Source organism: Ambystoma mexicanum, chromosome 4p (genome assembly GCF_040938575.1).
Source record: "Ambystoma mexicanum isolate Mex_15411 chromosome 4p, UKY_AmexF1_1, whole genome shotgun sequence".
Lineage (NCBI taxonomy): Eukaryota > Metazoa > Chordata > Amphibia > Caudata > Ambystomatidae > Ambystoma > Ambystoma mexicanum.
Genome location: NC_090927.1, coordinates 1,049,225,550 through 1,049,238,937, shown reverse-complemented (window position 1 = coordinate 1,049,238,937; position 13,388 = coordinate 1,049,225,550). Strand labels below are relative to the sequence as shown.

Here is a 13,388-nt window from a genome sequence, read left to right as displayed (position 1 = left end):
ATAGCGATGGAGAAATATGAACCACCTCTCTCTGCAAGCAAAAGTAAGTCAAAGTCTAACCATGAAGCTTACAAGCTGGGAGCCATAGTAGGCTTTGGAGAACGGGGGAATTGTGGACTTGTTTAGTTTGGAGAATCCAAAGTCTTTATGACACAAAATTGCTGTTACTTATGTAACGAGGGCGGGGCACTAATAGAAAAAGCAAGATTCGCGGCTTGATATACAAACACTGTACTTGTACCTTCCTGTGCAACAAAGAACTGTTAAATAAGCAATGGCTGTTACTGTTGTAAAGAGTAGAGTGGTGAGCTAAGCGTTAACCAAAAACTATCATAGAACAAAATTAACCAGACCTCCCCTAGAGGAAAAGTGGCCTAAGAATAAGTTCAATGTTAGGTTGTAGGGTGAAGAGACAGATAATTCAGGATGAGCATAATGTGTGCGGAAATAAAAGAGTAAAGGGCCAATGGTCATGGGTCAGATTTCAATTTCTCAGCTGCATGTGCCTCTGAAATTAAGCATGCACTGCCGCGTACTGACCGATCAATGACAATCTCCTTCTGCCTCAGCAGCCCTTCCTTGATTTTCATCAGGGATTCCCACTTGCTGATATCCTGGGGTGGTCCCGTGGCTGGATAGACCTGTCTAGAAAAACCGCTCCCAACCTGCAAAATAAATTAAACAAATTAAAGCAACAGTGCAAGGATTTAAAAATCTTAATAAACAAACACATATGCTTCCTTAACGACAGACGTGGGCGGAGTCTGCAAGGATTTTTTATGGGAATTCACAACGAACATAACCCCCCTCAGTATTTAAGGGATTTAGAAAAGAAGATATGGAGTGTGAAAATAAGCATACACTTACCCAGAAACAGGAGCTCTGCCAATGAGCAGTGCTTATTCACGCGCATATGCTTTCAAATTTTGACGTCTGTTGGCCAAATCATGCAATGCATTTAAAAGGTATTAAACTATGGCATCATTCATATACGCCCAGGTTCACCAACACAATGAGCACTTCAACTGTGCTGCTATATTTCCAGCTTAGGAGCAAGAAGATATTTTTCAAGGGTGAAAAAACAAATACACTGCTAAATTTGAGTTCTGCACTGAACTAAGCAAATCTCTTCAAAACGAGCACTTGGCTCCGCATTTTATGATTTGCAGGTGGAAAACTACGCACGTTTGTTTTGTTTTTATTACTTGTATTGCGCACCAGACCGAGGGGTAACCGGGCGCATTTCATATGAAAACTTACAGCTTAGTTACAGAAACACGTGTCAAATAAAGGAACAAGAAATATACACAGAAGGCAAGAATAATGGTACACGTATTTAGTCCTACTCAGGCAGGCAGTAATTGCTAGGAGGTAGGTGTGGACAAAAATACAAATGTGGAGGGACATGCGGGATAGGTCCAGGCAATTGGTGGTCTGTTATTTGTCTGCGTCTTTGATCCACCTTGTGAGGTTATGTCGGAAAGTGGGGTATGGTTGTTCTGTCCGCAGGGTGGATTGTAGGGAGTTCCAAAGTTGAGCTGCTTTGACCTGAAAGCTATAGCCACCGACTCTGGACAGTTTAAATCTGGGTGTAGAAATGTTGTTAGAGTTAGTGGATCTGGTGAGTCTTGTTGGTTTTATTCTCATGAATCTTGTAGAAAGGTAACGTGGTGCGGCATTGTTTAGACAATTGTAAAAAGGTGAGGCTACTTTTAACTGGATTTTCTCCCGAGTTGAAAGCCAGTTATTGGCTCTTCTAAGTTCGGTGATGTGGGCTCTCCTGTGAATATCTAGTGCTACTCTAAGCGCGTTCTGCAAGATTTGAATTCTTTTGATAACTTCCTTATTGGCCCCAATGTAGAGCGAGTTGCAATAGTCCAACTTCGATAACACGAGCGCTCTCGCAAGTGTGATGCAACTGTTTTTGGATAGGAAGGGTTTGCCTGCTCTTATCAATTTACAGGTGTAGGCGGTGGCAGAAGCCATCGCGTTGACCTGCTTGTTGAAAGAGGGTAGAGTCCAGGTAGAAACCCAGAGTTTTTACCGCGTGAGCGGTTGTGATTTGGTTATTATCAATGTTAAAAGAGGAGTAGTTAGGGCCCAATTTTTTGAGGGTGGAGGGTGTGCCAAGGATAATGATTTGAGTTTTGTCATCATTCAGGCATAATCCGTGAGTGGCCATTCATGCCTGGATGATGATACACCCTGTTCACCAAGGCCAAATCCTTGTCGTAATCACCAGTAAGTGGTAGGAGAATCTGAGTATCATCTGCATAATTAGTGTAGGTGATACCAAGAAGGTCCAGATCATCGAAAAGGGGCTTCGTGAAGATGTTGTAGAGTGTAGGAGAAACACAAGATCCCTGGAGCACGCCGCATGTGATGGGGATGGAGTCTGCTGCAGCAGTGGTGGAGAAGATTCTCATGGTCCTATTATTGAGGAAAGATTGGATCCAATCTGTTGATTCTTCAGAAAAGTGCGCGGCCATATCCAAATGCCTACAAAGGACCTTGTGGTCAACAAGGTCGAATGCAGCTGATAAGTTCAGAAAGAGGAGTAAGGCTGGTTTTCCTTGATCCCTTAGCTCGTCAATTTGCGCCTTTAGGTCTAAGAGGGCTGTTTCATTCCCGTGCTGAGGACGGAAGCCAGACTGCCGTACTCCTAGCAAATTGTTGGTTTCTAGGTGTTTCTGTATTTGTGAATACGCCACTTTATGATTTTTAGGAGGAATGGCATGGTAGTGATTGGGCGGTAATTTGTGGGTATGGCTGGGTCTAGCATCTGTTTTTTAAGCAGTGGCAGTACCCAGGATTCTTTTAGGTTACTTGGTATAGACCCTGTTGCGAATGAGGCGTTAATGAGTTTTGAGATAAAGGGAGCCAGGTCTCTGGCTGCGTCCTTTATCAGTTGGGCAGGACATTGGTCCCCCTGGCAATTTGATGGTTTGAGTGACAGTATGATTTTTTTCAGTCTCAATAATAGATACTTGGAGAACTTGAAGCAAGGAGTGTCAGTTATTTTTAGGAGGTGTGATAGTTCTTTTGGGCTTAGTATCCAGGCTAAGTGAGGATTTTTTCTTGGCAATTTTGGATTGGAGAGTTGTCACTTTTTTGTTAGCTAGGGCTTGCTGAATATTGGTGCACCATAGTTTATCTTTGACAGTTGTCTGGCACTGGGTTGGGAGATTCCATTTCCTTTAGGATGGTGAAGAGTTCCTTCATGCTAGAGTTGGCTTGGGCTATTCTAGCGTTGTAGGTTTCCCTTTTAGCCGACAGCATTTCCTTTTTGTAGAGGGTAGATATATCCCTCAGAGTGCTTTTATTTTCTTCAGAGGGTTGTAGTTTCCATGCGACCTCATATTGTCTTTTTTTGGTGCAAAGTGTTTTCAGGTGGGGGGTGTACCAGGAATTGAGGTGGGCTTTGGGTTTGCTGTGTCTCATTTTCATTGGTGCAATTGAGTCCAGTGCAGAGGGCATAATTTTGTTTTACTCATTCACTAGAGTTTCAGGGTCCAAGTTGTCTGGTAGTGAATTAAGTGTAAGGAGGATGAGCGTGAGTAGATTAGATGGGGTGATATTTTTCTTATTCCTTGTCAGGGTGGACGGTGCTAGCTGGGCTAAGGTAGGAATAGGTATGTTTGTTTCTAGAGCAAATGTTATAAGGTGGTGGTCTGTCCAAATTGGGGGGAGATCAATAGGATGGAGGTGTTGCAATTGTGGTCTGCCACCCAATCAAGTATTCTACCTTTGTTGTGGGTGGGGTGAAGTACTCTTTGTGAAAAGCCTAGTTCAGAAAGTAGGTTAGCCACTCTACTTGCATGTGGGTTGTTTTGGTCGTTGAAACCCATGTTAACGTCCCCTAAAAGGATAACCTGTGATTTTTTTTAGGTTATCAGATAGAGTGGTGGAAATGTCCTCCTCGAAGGTACCAATAGCACCTGGAGGTCTATAAATCAGGTGGATGGTGAGGGTTTGAGAGTTGTTAATAACAAATTTAGCTGTAAGGCTTTCGCAGGATTTAGTATCGTTAGATAGAGCTAGCCTGGTAGATAAGTTAGATTTGACAATAAGGGCTATGCCGCCTCCAAGGGCTTCAGTTCTGTCTGATCTTAGGATGGTGTAATCATTAGGGATCGCTAACATGATGGAAGGTCCTGCAGCGGCATGAAGCCAGGATTCCGGAATGGCCAAGAAGTCAAGGTTTTCGGTCTGGATGAGATCAGCAATCTCAATGGCATGAGCAATCATGGATCTGGAGTTAATTAAATCGCCTTTTAGGTGGGGGGTGGTGGATGGAGGTGTGCATAACTTTTCTTGGGTCGTGACAGAGGTGTGCATGTGTACATTCTGTGTCTTCAAGTTTAGGCTGTGTGGTTTTTCTGTACTCCTATTGGGTGTAGGCTTGCTACGGTTAGACTAGGTCAGCGTTCTAGCGCGCGGTTCATATAGTTTAGCAAGTCTGGCTCGGAGTCTAGCATTTCTGGATGTGGTGTTACACGGTTTGGACTTGAGTGAGCAGGACTGTTGGTGTCCTTCAATTTGGTCATTATGACTTGTCAATGGTTGGGGTTTTGTCTGTGTCATGGTGGGGGAGAGGGCCAGGAGTTGAAGGGTGGTGTAGTCAATGGTAGGGGCTGGAGCGATCCTGAGTTTGTAGACTAGGAATGCGGTTAGTGTGAGAAGGGCTAGTGTGACTCGTAGGGTTTGCATCTTGTGGCGTCACTGTGGTAGGGTAGGCAATTCAGGCTGGAACAGCGCTATGTAGGTCAGCCTATCAGGGTTAGACAAGTACGAATAGAAACAACTGCCTCAAGTGTAGTGGGCAGCACTAGCAGTTGGTGACTAAGATACAATGGGGCAACACATAGGTTCAATGTGAGCAGTTGACTCAAATGCAATGGGGGAACACATAATTTCAAAAGTGAACAGTTGACTTAAATGCAGTGAGGCAGCACATGGAAACAATTGACTAAAATGCAATAGGCAGCACCTAGGTTTGAGATAGTAACAGGTGACTCAAATGCAGTGGGGCAGCACATGGAAACAATGGACTAAAATGCAATAGGTAGCACCTAGGTTTGAGATAGTAACAGGTGACTCGAATACAAGGGGTGAGGCTTGGGTTCGAGTGAGAACAATTGGCCAATATGCAAGAGCGGTACGTATGTGGGAAACAAATAGGTGGTAATTGACATCTAGATTCACAATTTACAGGGATGGGTGAAAGTGCCGGGAGGCAAATAGACTTTTGCTGGTGTTTAACTGGGCCATTGGTGATAGTAATTGTTCTCTTTTGCAGGAGGTCATTCTCTGGACTTGCTGACAGTCTAAGATATATATTAATACAGGGCAAGGTATGCATTGGGGGAGATGGGAGCATGGTTGTAGGTGGCTTACCGGATCTGCAGGGAGGGTTTCAGCAAGGGGGCCAGCCTTGGCCTCTGGGCATTCTCTGGACAGGTTCAGGAGAGGTACACAAGCCTTTGTGCCTGCCTTCGTGCCGTGGGCCGGCGTGCGCCTTGCCGGCGCGTATTGGTGCAGAAGAATGCACAATGGCCCAATTCGAACGCAGGATGGTGCCAGAGCGGGCTGTTAGGCTGTAATGCACATGTGTGCAGGGGGCGGCCATTTTGAGAGGTGGTTAGCCTTGTGGTTGCTAATGGTGGCACAAGGCAATCTAGGGCTCAGGATGGTAAAGGCAGAATGCCGTTGCAAGATGCGGATACTTTCCGCTAGGAATCCTTATATGCCATTAATATAAGGCATTGTCGCGATCTCTGTGTTGAAGGCAGCCGTTGAGAAAACTGCTGCAAGTAGCCTGCAGGCTTACCTTGCAGCTGTAGATTGTGTCGTTGACGTCGCACTGCTCCGGCAGTGTTGTAGGGAGCTCCTGCTCCTTCCGGCTGCGCACGTCTTCTCATGGCATGGCAATCACTCAGTTTCAGTATTTCCATCCCAAGAAAAAAAATATCTGTTCAGTCCAAAGCCCAATGTATTGGTAGCAGCCTATATAACTTTATAAAGCTATTTTCATTAACTAGATTTTCCATGGATACCCTCAATGAATGAGAGCCAAAAGATATCAGAAGGATAACGTGATGAAAATGTTCTTCAAGAGTCTAGCCAGAAAAGGCATCCCCTGGGAATTAGCCTGTCAGGGTCACAAAATAAGAGTGAACACCAGGTGAGACTTATGTGGATTGCCACAAGTAGTAAGGTTTAAGTTACTTAGTTGTAACTATTGTTCTCCAGCATGTGTCTGGCATGGATTTACATGCTCATGAATATTCCCCATAGTCAGGCCAAGAATCCTCAGTAAAGAAAAAACGTTTCACTAATGTATTTCTCCTCTAAACAAAACACTGTCCTCTGGGTCATACTGCCCCCATCCAATGGCAGTCCCCTCCCTAACATCCGCCTCTGGCAGCCATATTCAGATTTGGTAAGACGAGCTGCAGAGGTGCCGGAGGGAGGGTTCGCATGTGAATCCATGCCAGACCCATGCTGGAGAACAATAGTTACAGATAAGTAACTTAAACCTTCCCCAGCATGGGGTCTGGCATGGATTCACATGCTCAGAAAAACAATTACACAACAGTACCACATTACACAACCACGGGAGGTGAAAAGGCTCAACAGAAGCAATTAACACTTACCCCTGGAACAGACTCGCCTCAAGTGAACAGTTTGCATAGCACTACCTGGCTTTCTCTGGACTCCTCCCTGGAATCCCTGTCGACGCAGTAGAACTTTGTGAAGGTATACGTGGACATCCACGTCGCAGCACTGTAGATGTCAAGCAGAGGCACACAAGAAAGGAACGCCATTGCCGCAGCGAGTGCTCTGGTGGAATGGGCTCTCAGACGGCACAGCAGAGGCCAGTTCGCCGGCCGATGACAGTGCATGATATAGCCGGAGAGCCACCTTGAAATGGAAGCCTTGGACAATGCCTTCCCATGGTTCACAGGACCAAAATTCACAAACAATTGAGAAGGCGTCCCAAAACTTTGTGCACGTTACGTAGAACTTCAAGGCACGAGCAACATCCAGCAAATGCAAGTCCCTCTCTACCGGTGACTAAGGCTTTGGGAAGAAAACAGGCAACAAAGGTTCGTTGAGGTGGAATTCTGAGAGAACCTTCAGCATGAAGGAGGGGTGGGTGCACAGTACCACCATCGATTCATGGAATGTCAGATATGGTTGCTTGCAGGATAGGGCCTGGATCTCACCCACATACCTTGCAGAGGTGATGGCAACAAGGAAAGCAGTTTCCATGAGAGAAACTTGAGTAGGTCTTAATGGATAGGTTTGAAAGTTGCCCCCATGAGCCTTGTCAGGACCACGTTGAGTTCCCATGCCGTGGCAGGAGCCTTCATCGGCAGGAAAGATTGAAAAAGGCCCTTGAGGAACTCCTTGATAGGTCTGTGGGACCACAGCGAGGATCTACCTGGGGATCTGGTGTAGAGCAAGATGGCCGTTAGGTGTACCTTGATGGAAGCGTGAGCCAGTCCAGCATTTGCCAAGGACAGCAAGTATGGAAGAATCTGTGGAGCCGTGACCCTCAGAGGGGTAATCTTTTGAGACCGGCGTGCAGAAACAGACCTTCCCACAGGAAGGAGAACGTGTCCCCCAAGCTCTTCGGTTCAGCTGGCAAACTTCTGCCATTTGGAGTTCGCCGATGTGGCAAACATATCGATCAGGGGTTTGCCCCATTTGACGAACAGGCGGTCCACCTGATCCTGATGAAGTTTCCACAGGGTGTCTGCGATGGTGTTCTTGACGCCTGCCAGGTGGAGAGGGATGAGAAACATCACCTGTCCAATGGCCCAGTGTCACAAGTCCTGAACTTCATTGGAGAGTGCCGGGGATCGAGTGGCCCCTTGCTTCCAGATATAGAACATGGTGGTAGTGTTGTTGTCCGTGAAGATCCTCACCATCTTGCCCTTCAGAGATGGTAGGTAAGACTTGAGGGCCCAGATCACTGCCCTTAACTCCAGGATGTTGATGTGCAGATCCTTCTCCTCCGGAAGCCACAGACCTCTGGTGGGTAGACGTCCGGTGTGAGCACCCCAACCTTCCAGCAAGTCGTCAGTGGTGACCGTCTCCTGGTATGGTAGGGTTTGAAGTCCCATCCCCTGTGCGATATGTGAGCGCACCCCCACTCACTCCATCGCCCACCGGAATGCCTCGTTCAGAGGGATCTCGTCTGCAGAACTTCCAGGCACTTCTATCCAACGTGCATTCAAAAATTCCTGTAGGGGTGGCATCTGTAATCTGCAGAGACGGATGAGGTAGATGCAGGACAACATCATGCCCAGCAACTATTTGATGGCCAGCAGCGTGGCCATCTTCGCCGACGACAGTCGTGCACCTTCCTTTGAATGGCTGCTAGCCTCTCCGAGCGCGACGCCAGGTAAGTCACTGTGTTGTGTCTGGCACATGAACGTCCCAACGAAAGCTTGTGGCCTTCAGCCATCACTGCCGAACAAGGAAGACTGTTTCCCCATTTACCGGAAACCCGTGTTGGAGATGTCCGCTGCCACTCATGTCCACTGCCATGTCGTGAAAGAGGGCGAGAGCTTCCATCTTCTTGTTGTTGGGGAGGAATTCCAGGATTGGGCCCAGCTTGTACCAAAGCTCCCAGTCGTATCGGGCTAAAATAGCCAGGGCATTAGCCGCCTTGATCGTGGATGCCGCTGTGTAAATGACTTCACCATGGAGTCCATCTTCTTGCAAACACTGTCTGGGGGAATTGAGGATGATGAAGCCGGGTTTGCCAAACGTTTCCTTACGGCAGGGGACACTACCGAGTTCAGCGAGGGTTGTGACCTCAAGCACTTGGGCGTGGAGTCCAGCACCCTATATTTCTCCTACCTGTCTTGGTTGGTTGGAGCCGTACATGGGTTCTTCATGAGGGCTAGGCCTTCCTTCCAAATGTTGTTCAGAAAGGGTACCGCCATGATAGTCTTCCTCCTGGACTCGCATCGCTGATACAAGAAGCCCTCTTTCCTGGTTTCTTCGTGCACCAGCTGGAACAGCTCGAAGACCCTGGAGATGGAGTGGAATGATCCCACCTCATCTGGTGGAGAGACTATGAGGGGCATCCTGGTGCAGTGATTCATCGTCTACCGGGACGAAGTCCTCATCTTCATTGGTTCCTGTGGGCGTGGCAGTACCAGTGTCTGTGTGCGTATCTGGGTCCGCTGGTCAATCCAGGGACCAAGGTGATGGAGGAGGCTGATGTGGAGGTGTCGGATGATGCTTTCTCTTCTTACACAGAGGCTGATCAGGGGGCCTGCGGAACCACAGGTGTCGGTGCTGGGGGCAACCTCTGCTGGATCTCCGTCACCAGGGTGTGAACAGTCGACAGGATGTCCATGCATATATCCCTTGGCTGCGAAGGGAAAAATTGATCACTAGACCCTGCACCGCCGCTGTCCTCGTGGACCGTATGGACAGACTCTTGGTCGTCGTCCGTGGATGAGACGTCCATTGGTTGAATGCCAACCTTGGAGGGCTGTTTTGGGGCCTTCTCACCCCCCTTTTCATCCCTGAGGGTTTTGAACCAGGATCAGGGCCGGTGCCTCCCTCCCCCCAGCCCCTGGGGTCCTTGCAGCCTTCCGGTGGCAGTGCAACACCTTGGAGGCAGGCATACCCTTTGGCCCGTAGGAGCCACCTTCGCTGGATCGGCACCTACCGCCGCCATGGTCGTCACAGCAGGTGTCGACGAAGTGGTCGATGAGGACTTTGGCTGCGCCGGTTGAGCCTGCTTGGGCTGCGCTACCTTCTTCTCTTCTTCCGGCCTAGGCTTTCCTGATTTCTCACATATGCTTGGCCAGGGTGGATGAATTTCTTTTTCAGGAGGAGCTCCATGGCAGGCTGGCTATAGAGGCGGACGGCGATAGTGATCGCGGCCTATCCAACTTGTGACCCGCATCAGCGGTAAGCCCGGTGGAATCGGACTTGCGGTTCTTGGCCTTATCTTGGACCCCCACAGATGGGGCAACCTCAAAGGACTTTGATCTCTTCCCAAAGGGAGACCGCTCTAAGGACCGGTCAGTCCAGGGCGAGGCATGACCCTGCTCGGAGCACGGGGCAGAGGCCTTGTTCGAATTGAGACATGCAACCAGCCTGCTATGCCTACCTTTCATTGTCTACTTCGAGAAGCCCAGGCATATTTCGCACCCCACCTCATTGTGGTACGGGTGCAGGCAGTAAAAACAATGTAGATGTTTGTTCTTCGCAAAGAGGTTCCCTAGCCTGCATTTGGTGCAGGGCCTGAAGAGGGTACTTTTCTCCTTTTTCTCCTCCGTCATGGTCGGAGGGCACGAAGTAGGCTCAAGACGGCCTTCCAGAAACTTTGCCGAACCTTCGCCGTTGAGGGGCACAAAACTTCACTGACAACAGGTCCCTGTTGCCGGCCAATGAGGAAAGAGCACACGGGCTACGGTGGAAACAAAAATTGAACTTCTCTGTGAAAAAACTGGGGAAAAACGTACAAATAGCTCAGAGAGCAACTCGAGGACTCCCACTGAAGCGTGCAGTAAAAATCTGAAGTTGGCTGCCAGAGGCGGGGCATATGGAGAGGACGGTCATTTGGATGTAGGCAGTATGACCCAGAGGACAGTGATTGGTTTAGAGGAGAAATACAGTTTTAAAGTGAAAGTGAAACTGTTTTGTTTTTTTACCGGGGATTCCCGGCCTGATGACAGAATATTCATGAGCATGTGAATCCATGCCAGACCCCATGCTGGAGAATCTAAAATTACATGTTAATGACTAAACAGGAGGAAGCTTGATCGATTCAGCTATGGACTTACTTTCCAGATCAAAAAAGAAAACAATGAAAGCTACAAGCTGGAAAGCTGCAGTATTCGTAGAGACTTTGGAAGCAATTGTTTGGCTCGTATAAGGAACAGATAATTGTAGAAACCTGACCCAACCGAAATCGGAGGTATGTAGAATATAAAAGTCATCCTAGCAATGAACTTGTACATTTCTATTTAACACAGCTTTTGTTTGAGGCTGAGCAAAACTCACTTGGTTGGTAAAAGTCTCTCGACATCCATTATCTTCATGTCTCAACCCTACACTTAACCCTTTTTAATGTGGGAAGTTGTCCATGTCTGCAAAGACCCTCGGAATAAACTAAAGCAGGTTAATAGTAGAGGGTATGTGAAGTGCAGACCAGACCAATTATACGCGTATTCAGGCTTCCCTTCCAGAGAACCGTTCTTTCAGTTCAATAGAGAACTTGCACAAGTAGACTTCAGAAGAGAAGATGGCAGATTGGGCACTTCACGGGTGGGGAATGGTGGACATAAATGAATAAAGTAATTACCGAGTACTTATTGTGCATTCGCAGTCTCGAGCTGATTCATACCAATAAAAATCACAAGGGGTTGGCACAAATCGAAAATGCAAGGTATATGAGTAAAGTGGCACCCTGCGTGGAATGGTCTGCTTTAGAAAAGGCTTTTCGGTTGACGTTCGAAGCCTACAGAGTACAAGAATTGTGGGTAATAAAGCAACCCATTTAGAGTTGAACCTTCCTGTTGGGGCTACTAATGCTGCACAGGCCCAGGTTAAATGAGTACATACTGGAAACCCAGTCAAAAGAGGTTAACGACTTCTGCTGCCAGTGCAGAGCCTTCAAGAATGAGGACTTCAACAATGATGGATTTCCTGAAAGACATACAGCGCAGGTATGAACCACAGAAGACCTAGCAGGGCACCATCAGAGAGAAGGCCTTCAAGCCAACAAGAGAGTTAGACGTCTTTAGTCGGTCAGATAGCACAGCGAGTAGAGCGCTCGCTTTGACATCCGTGCAGAGCCTGCCGACGCAAGTTCCAATCCCGGCAGGGCCAAACTCAGCCTTTCATTCTTCCGAGGTCAACACAAACCGTGGATAAACAACTGCCCTTGATATCCAAATGGTACATTGAGAACAAAGAACACAAGGGGTTTTGAGAGCAGCTCATCCATTTGCAAGTCATTATAGCAAACACCATGACTTGCCACCCATATTGTAGGATTTACAGCTTCTGGAAACACAGTTTAACATGTTCCCTGCTCCACATTACTAGATACCATGGGTACAAAGCAAATGAGAAAAGAGAACTAAAGTTCAGTAAACAGAGCCTCCCCTAATTTCTCTCAATCCATTTTTTGGGACCTCAAGCAGAAGCAAAATGAGGACATGGAATAGTGTCCAGTCACTGGTTTGAAACCACAACATGCGCTTTTTTGTTATCCTAGGACAATTAATCGGCTATGGTGAGGACTGCTAGCGCTGCGAGTGTCTAAAACGGGTGGAAGATAGAACTACAAATGTGCAGAGATTGTGCACACATGACATCTGTATGGGTCACAAGCACGCCTTTTGAAGAAAAGGAGTTGCCTTCACGAGCTCACAAGTGTAGGGTGACTGCGACTTGAACCTGTTTGGTTACCACCAGCAAAATAAAGAGGAAGGTGACAGCGGGAGTAAAGAATTCTAGAAAAGTTGCTATCCCCCTCCATCTCTAACCCCACCCCCACCCCCCCCCCCCCCCCCCCCCGGCCCGACCCCCGTGGCGACACCAGGCTTTGAAGGCAACCATTTCCCTCTCAACAAAGTCAAAAGTTGCTCCAAAGGAGTCCTATTCATCTCTCCCAGTCTTTCAGAAAGGTCAGGGGCAGCACAGGGTTCCCAAAAATAAAATGGTCATCCATCACAACACTCGAAGGGAATCAGTTAGTAGATCAGTCTTTCAGAAACGGCCTGTGAACCCTCGACGGGATAACGATAGAAGGGCACATTACCACGAAGGTGGTCTTCAATTCCATCATCTGCCAGAGCAGTGGAACCAGTCGAGCTAATTTCGCTCACATACAGGTCACAGTCCAATAGTCGCCCTGGGATTCTTTCATTCACAGGGAAAGTGGAGCCGTAAATCTTCCTACGAGTACAAATACAAGAAAACCACCTGAGCAGAGTGTCTACATCGCTACTAAAAACGGAACTCCTAGTATGAACAAGATATTAACCAACTCCTGGGGTCAAGAAGGTAGAAAACAAAAAAGGGTCAAGGCATATCCAAAATCTACACTACCACCACCCTACCCCCTCATAGTAAGAGCATTTAGGACAAGTCACTCGACCATGCCTTCCTACCCCGCAAATCTTAGCACATGAGCTAATCCAAACTAAAAAGGTGCACAAATAACCATCTATCCGTGTTTTCTTTCTTTATGAAAGGAATGATTGTAGTGCAACCTAATATTCTACAGATCGTAGCTAATTGGTGCAACCTGAAAGATAGTTAAACAAATGATATGCCAAAAGAAGTTTGGATTTGTGTTTGTTCTGCAGCATGTTGCAATAAACTGAAATCTTTGTAACATA

General features: G+C 47.4%; 1 protein-coding gene across 2 annotated transcripts in view; it reads right to left on the bottom strand.

Moving 5' to 3' along the window:
• The window catches only part of CEP85L (centrosomal protein 85 like), a 1,005,009-nt gene that overhangs the window by 388,222 nt on the left and 603,399 nt on the right, over window positions 1-13,388 (bottom strand). For both annotated transcript variants that reach the window (XM_069606618.1, XM_069606619.1), the window contains one exon: window positions 541-665. In XM_069606618.1, the coding sequence (XP_069462719.1) occupies window positions 541-665 (125 nt within the window). The remainder of the gene's footprint in view (window positions 1-540; window positions 666-13,388) is intronic.